General features: G+C 56.6%; 1 protein-coding gene across 5 annotated transcripts in view; it reads right to left on the bottom strand.

Moving 5' to 3' along the window:
* Positions 1–2,278: 2,278 nt before the first annotated feature.
* Positions 2,279–7,283, bottom strand: part of CYSTM1 (cysteine rich transmembrane module containing 1) — a 24,262-nt gene continuing 19,257 nt past the window's right edge. For all 5 annotated transcript variants that reach the window (XM_057377654.1, XM_057377658.1, XM_057377657.1 and 2 more), the window contains exon 3: positions 2,279–2,721. In XM_057377654.1, coding sequence (XP_057233637.1) covers positions 2,615–2,721 — 107 coding nt within the window. In that variant the 3' untranslated portion in view covers positions 2,279–2,614. The remainder of the gene's footprint in view (positions 2,722–7,283) is intronic.

The following is a 7,283-nucleotide window of genomic DNA, read 5'->3' as shown; positions in this document are numbered from 1 at the left end:
GTCTCTGCGGTGCGCGGCCGGACAGCGCCACCGTGTGGCCATTGCGGGCAGTGCACGGCCCCGGCCCCGCCCCGTCCCTCCCGAGGTTCCCGGGATCTCGGAGCGGGGCCGGAGTTTCCCGGTCCCGTTGCCGCCCCCCCGTGCTGTCACCCCAAAGGCACACGGCTGCTGTCCCACCCTGGGCTGGCCCTTCGCTGTCCCCAGGCTCCCAGGCTTCGTCACCAGCGGGTCCGGCTTCATCTCCAGCAGTGACCACACGTGGCCCCGCTGCCCCACAGACACGGGACCGTGGCTGCTCCCCCCGGGACACTCACGGGAGGGAGCCCTCACTCACGGGGAATTTGATAACTCGGGCAGGCTATGGGGATCAGGAGCCGGACACGTGCCCTGACCAGCTGCTCACGGATACCCGCCTGGGCCCTTCAGCCCCACACCTTGCTGCTTTTCCACATTCAAAATCAACTCCACCCCCGCCTTGGGGACCGCCCTGAAACATCCTACAGTGAGTCTTGTGCAATCCCAAACAGCTTTTCCCTGCATCCAATAGTGTCCCACTTCTAGACATCAGCAATGGACCCCAAAGGTGATCAGAGGGCTCCCCTAGGATGGGTGTAGGTCAGACATGGGTCAGCAGCTCCATCGGGACAGACCTGGGAAAGGCCCCAGAGAACGTGTCCTTGGCTGGGTTCTTGCTGGGCTGTGCCCGTGGGTTCTGCCAGGCTGGCCCCATCAGGGGTTGGTGGTCTGGGAGCTGCCAGGCCATGGGTGGGCTCCCAGCCCAGCAGGTGTGTCTGAGCTCCTGTGTGGGTGTGCGGAGCACCTTCCATCCATCACCTGCCCTGTGCTGCTTCCCAGCCTCAGCTCCTGTGCGTGCTGACATCTGGAAAGGTGTGGGGGACAGACAGGTGTCCTGGGACAGGTGTCCCCATTTGGTGACAGAGGAGGGAGCAGACCTGGCCACACAGGGTGGATCAGACCCTCACTGGGTGCAGTGACCACGGGRGGAGTTGTCCTGTCCCCTCCATGTCCCCAAGCACAGGTGCTGTGGCCCTGGGAGTGCTGCTGCAGCACTTGGCTGGACTGTGACAGCTGCCAGAGCAGAAGGCACTGAACCCGAGTCCTGGTCCTGTCCCATGCTGGGGGCTGGGGACAATCGGCCCAGGGCAGCACCTGCTGGAGCCTGAGGCAGAGTGAGGAGCTGAGGTGAGTCCTCAGGGCTGGGACTCACTTGGGCCCAGCAGTGCCATTTCTGGGGTCATTTTCCCATTTCCCATCTGAGGCCAGGCTGGGAGTGCTGAGCACTGTGCTGGGACACAGGGCTGGAAGGGGCAGGCAGGRCCATGGCCAGAGGGCAGCCATCTGCTCCATTTCCCTCCCCCACACTGAGGATGGTGAGCCAGGGACTCCACTCCTGATTCCTGACAGCTGCCAAGCTGCCAGGGAGTGACAGTGACAGGGAAGGTGACAATTTTCAGGGCAGGGACCTCTGGGAACCTGAGCTTCGGACTGCAGCGGAGGAGGAGCAGCCTCCAGAGGGCTCCTGGGGATTGCAGGGGACTCTCACCAACCCCAAACACATCAGCTTGTCCAGAGCAGAGCCCAAACTACACTGCTGAGCCCTGAGTGGAGCCGTACGGAGCACCCAGGCTGCACAACCAAGGGGCAGTGAGTGCAACGCCCTTTGCACAAAGATCCGGGATCCCTGATCATCTCCAGGCAGTGCTGAGCAAAGCCAGTGCGTGTCAGGACACCGGGGTCACCTTTGTTCCCAAGGCTGGGGGAGCAGCAGGGTGGGACACACCCSCCATGGGACCAGCAGCAGGTTTTCCCCACTTTTCTGCAAACAAAAGCTTTTTATCCCTTTTCTGGCCCRGCGTGCCATGGAACAGTTCCAGCTCTAAATCCTCAGCACTAGATTAATCCATGGTTTGTCTCTTCTTTGCCATTAATTTACCCCCTGCAAGCCTCTGCTCAGCAGCACGGGATGAGGGATGACAGCTTGGGAGCAGCCCTTCCCCAGGAGCTGCTGGTGCACACACCAAGCAGCTCAGCCCCTGCTTCCCCCAGCTCTGCTCCCCAGGAGGGCCCTGTTTCCTGAAAGGGATATGAGGGGCCATCTCTGCAGGATGAAAACCTGTGTGGAATCAGGGGCTTGGATTTGCCAGACCCAGAGCTGCCACCTCCAGAGCCACCGCTCACAGGAGGCCAAGGACAGCCAGCACCAGGGAGAACACCCGYCCTGCACACAGATTTACTGAAACAGCTGGGACCTAGCGAAGAAAATCAACTGTTGGCTTTAATTATTGCGTAYGTCTTCATCTCTAGGGCTAGGAAAATCTCAACTGGTAAATATACATTTCATCAGAATGCCTTTGGCTGAAATACACCATTAGCACATTCTTCAAAATTACAACAAAAGTCTTAGAAATGTTAAAAAGGGATTTTTTTTTTCCTTTCCTAAAATAAAGGAGTGCACCCCCCACCCCGACAAGGCGCTAGGACGGACAGACGGGAACTCTTGGCTGTGCAAAGCAGAGCGTTGATTACAGTAACAGAAAGAAGTCGGGACAGGARTGGGGAGCCTGCATAGCACTCGGTGAGCGGCGGGGCGGTGTCAGGTCAGCATGTCCCAGAGGCAGCAGCAGCAGAGCGCGGTCCAGCACGCCGTCAGGCAGGCGCTCTCGCCCGTGTCGTCCCTCCGCCGCTCCTCCACGACATACACTGCGGGCACAGAGGGGCTGGTGAGTCACGGAGCAGCAGCGCTGCCTGCACACTCACAACACACACAGGAGGACAAGAAACAGGCGTGGCTGGGCCACAGAGGCAGGAGAGGCTGGGGAGGCCCCCAGGGCAGTTTTCCAGGAGGTGCCACTTTCCCCAGCTGCCAACACATCTGGAGCCTGTCGGATTAGACTGGCACTGCTCAGCCTGCTCCAGTGAGCAGCTGCTCCCTACACTGCTCCGGCCCTACCACACACTGAACTGCCTCCTTCTCTAGGATGACAGCACAGGAACCAGTCCTTGCTCCAGCTCTGTCCCTCCTGCATGCAAGGGGACTCCCAGCTCAGCACAGCACCCGAGGCACAGGCTAGGAGGTGGCAGTGCAGTGTCACCGCACTGGCCAAGGGACAGGTGCCCAAATGCTCCAGGTATTGTCCCATGGACAGAAATCCTCTGTGGCCAGAGGCTCCTGGCAGGCTGCTGGGATTTACTGCRCGTTGCCAACTGCTTGAGCACACAGGAGGGAGCCACAGGTTTGGATGGAGCTCTCCAGGCAGGGTCTCTTACCTGAGGCCAGCATGCTGCCTGCTCTTTGTGCCAGCTCCTCAGGCCCCTTAGGAATGGGAGCAGTTTATCTCTGGTTCCCCCTTGCTGAGCCCAGGCTGTCACACACAGAACTGCAGCAGGCAGGTGACTGTCCTTCCTGACAGCTTTCCTGGGTCTGATTGTTGTGGTYTGTGTGGGAAATGTGCCCTCACGCAGGGCACGGTGCTGGCAGGCAGAAGCCTGGGCAGGACACAGCTCATGGCATCAGCCTGGCTCTCCCCCAGGCTTGCTTTGTGCTCAARAAACCATTCCCCAATCACTACTTCAGCTCTGCAGAGCGAGGGTGGAGGATGATGTGCTTYAGCTTACACAATGCCAAAACCCTGACACCACCCAGTGAGACAGAGAGGGGAGCCCAGTACCCCCCAAATTTCTGCACGAGTACAGCCTGTGCCTGAGCCTCAGGCAGTCCCCCTCTCGTCAAGGGGAGGAAGAGAGAAGAGGCAGCCTCTGCACAAGCACAGCCCAGCTCCAGGGGAGCCCCTGCACGGCATCAGCACAGCACTGCCGTCCCCCTGCTCTCTGACCATCATCAGCCCTCGCTCCAGGAGGATGCTCCAGGATGGAGGCACAGCCCTTCTCCCTTCAGCCCAGGAGGGGGTGTGACAGGCTGCGCTGGAGCACGGGAGGTGCCATGCACTCTCCTCCTCGGGAGCKGCTGTTCCTGCCTGCCCTGCAGAGCCCAGGCTGGCACCTCCCAGCAGGAGCAGAGCAGGACCTGATGGAAACCCAGAGCCCTGCACTGCTGCTGGGGGGAGGCTGCAGGACCTCCTGCACACAGCCCAGGGCAGGGCTATGGCCAGGGCCAGCCCCTGCCACACCCAGGAGTGCAGAACAAGATCCGTGACTTGTGGGCCCGGTCCCCTGGCTGCCTCTTCYGTCCCTCTGAAAGGGTGCACCACAGACCCACCCATCCTATCCTACCAGGAACACGTCCCATGGCAGACAGAACTTTGGTCAGGCCCTTCCCTCTTCCCTGCCCACAGCCCCAAACCTGCAGTCAAAGCAATGCCTGGAAGACTTAGAGCATGGAGGCTTGTGAGCTCTGACCTTACATAGCAGTGTGTCAGCAGCTCTGTCCACTGCTTGTTCTCCACGGACAGGTGACCCAGAGGCTTGGTCTGGGCTTTTCTTTCCTGCTGGATCCAGGAGCTCTAACAAGCAGCTCTTTGGCTGAAAGAGCTCTAAGAAGGTCCTGTTACAATCAGTGGAGGCAGAAACACATGCCAAATGCTCTGAGAGTCCTGTGTAAGATGGTGACATCCCTGTGCTGGAGCTCTGACACAGCCCTGGCTTCTGGTTGCCATTCAAGCTGTCCCACCTCTGAGCCATGGGGAGCTGGATTGCTGCTGCCAGAGGATTGCCATACCGAAAACTCAGGGCCCCAGTGCCCTGAGACGTCCAAATCCACACAGAAGAAGGAGGCTGGCYTTTACCAGTTACAGTCAGCTGCCCAGGACTGCAGAGATGCAAGAAATGTTTTCCTGAAGTATTTATGACTAATCCATTAGAAGTTTTAARCTACAACCAAGTGTCAGGGACATGTTGACAAAGCATGTTCAAGGCATGTACAAAGTGCTGTTATGAAACACTTGCTGAAATATTAAACAAAATGGCTTTCCCAAGCTTGGACCCTGCAGTGGGAGCCGGGTGCTCTCAGCACGGCTGCTCAGCTGACTCGTGTTGGATGCTGCCTCTTCGCACAAGTGGGTCACAGTGTCCGTGGGCAGCAGCCCCTGTCCCTGTCCCCTACAGCCCAGTGTCCATGGGCATCACCTCCTGTCCCTGTCCCCTCCAGCCCAGTGTCTGTGGACATCACCCCCTGTCCCTGTCCCCTCCAGCTCAGTGTGCGTGAGCGTCACCCCCTGTCCTTGTCCCCTCCAGCCCAGTGTGCGTGGGCATCACCCCCTGTCCCCTCCAGCCAGCCAGCCCTCTGCCCTTGTGCTGGAAAGGGCTGCCTGGAGCTGGCCAAAGGACAGGCACAGCTGCCCACTAACAGCTGGGGCAGGACTGGGACASGGCAAGGGACAGCAGCCATGTCAAGACCTTTCCAGGACTCACCATGGGTTTGGGGTGAGCCTTCTTGTTAGAAACAGTGAAACAGTACTACAAAAAGAGACTGTGTTTGTTCCCTCTCTACTGCTAAAAGCTGGAAGTCATTTAAATGAGCAGCATATGGTGGCAAAAGCAGAAACCCTCTGAAAAAAAAGCTGTGGTTTTTCCCCCATGACAGGAGGCTGTAGTACTTTTAAAAACCCACTCACCTCCCAATTTCAAGGAACGCCCCAAAGACAGCACCTGAGATACACGTTTGAGAAGTTGCCACTTTCACTGCACAGCGCTGCTCCAGGGAGAGCAAGTCCCRAGGGCAGCTCTGCCTCTGCCAGCTCACAGGAGCTGGTGCAACCACTGCTGTGTTCTGAGTGTGCACACCAACAACACTGGAAACTGTGACATTTGGAGAGCACCTGGGCAATGCTCTGAAGGGAGAAGCCACCCCTTGCTCACAATTTGTGTTAAACGATGCTTTCTTTGAAGCCCCATCAATGCTTCAAGAGTTGCTGCTTTGTTGCTGTCACCACACAAATTGCCAGAGATTTAACCACAGCTATACAGCCTTAATGGCTAAGAGTTATTCTGAGCTGGGTATGGGGTTTGCAGAGGATAGGAGAGGAGCAGAACAGTTGAAGGGTGGTCAGCTGTCCAGCTACAGCTACCAAAGCAGGCAAGCTAAAAATCAGCCCAAAGACAGGCTGGATGAACTGCTCCCAGCCCAGCCTCTCCCTGAGCTGGGGACACCCTACAGCAATCTGCTCATTTGGGACACTGTGCACCTGAACGTTGGCTACAGAGCAYGGACAGAGTGACACAAGTGCCCAAGGACATCAAGAGCACACTTCACCCGCTCCTCCCAATGCAGTAGAGCTGTACAAACACAGTGTCCACACCCCAAGCACAATACCCAAACCTCCTAACAGCATTTCATTGGGAAGTCTTGCACAGCCCGTTATTGATGCAAGTCCCCCCACAGCTTCCCAAATGAATGCAACCAGCAGGATTCTATTGATAGATTTTCTATGGGCATACCTTTGTCAACAAAGCCCAATCCAAAATGTGCCAGTGAAGGGAATTGTGGCCTTTGTGAGATTCTTGTCAGAAGCCTAAGTGCCTCCAAGCTAAGGCCACCCAGTTTTCTGTAGTGAGCCTAACTGGGGAACCTATCAGCTGCTTTGTGCCTCTCTTTTGGCCAAGGTCAGGCACTCCAACCACCTCCTCCAGCACAAAGGGTCCTCACCCCTATCAGCAGAAGCTTGRTGGTCCCAAAAAGAGAAACAAGGGCCATTCTTCTTGGACGCACTAGACAGCCCTCAGTTCTAGACTCTAGTTTTGACGGTTCCATTGTTTCTTCTAAAACAGGATGGGAGAAGGTACAAGCTGAGAGACCCTCCCAGCTCCTAATCAGCCTTAAAGAGTGTAGACCACAATGAATCATGTTTACCCCGAAAATGGTATCACTCCCTGAAATCACACAGCACTGGCCTGCACAAACCRGTGCAAATAACTCCCACTTTGTTTTTAAAACAAATACTACAATACCTTCTTATTTCATGTACAGTCTACTTTATCTTAAGCATACACATTTTGTTTCTTCTCATACCTAATTGATATGTTAATCATTAGCTCCAGGAGGGAAAGGAATGAGCTGTACTTTTCACCCGGTTTGACATAAAGGAAAATCATGACCTTAGACTGCAATGCCCCTTATTGCAGTGCTTCACTGGGTCTACAAGGATTGCACTGCAAGAGCACTGGCTGTGATGCCAGGACCAGTCCATCCTCTCCTGGGTTCATACAAAGACATGACTGTCAAGGTACCAACTTACCTGGGAGCAGGGATGGTGCCTGAGAGCCCCTGAGCTCCACAAGCTCTTGGTGCCTGAGAGCCCCTGAGCTCC

This window comes from Malurus melanocephalus, unplaced genomic scaffold, assembly GCF_030028575.1.
Source record: "Malurus melanocephalus ecotype Western Australia unplaced genomic scaffold, MMel_1.1 scaffold_321, whole genome shotgun sequence".
Lineage (NCBI taxonomy): Eukaryota > Metazoa > Chordata > Aves > Passeriformes > Maluridae > Malurus > Malurus melanocephalus.
The sequence above is the reverse complement of the archived record's forward strand: the minus strand, read 5'-3'. Positions and strand labels throughout refer to the sequence as shown.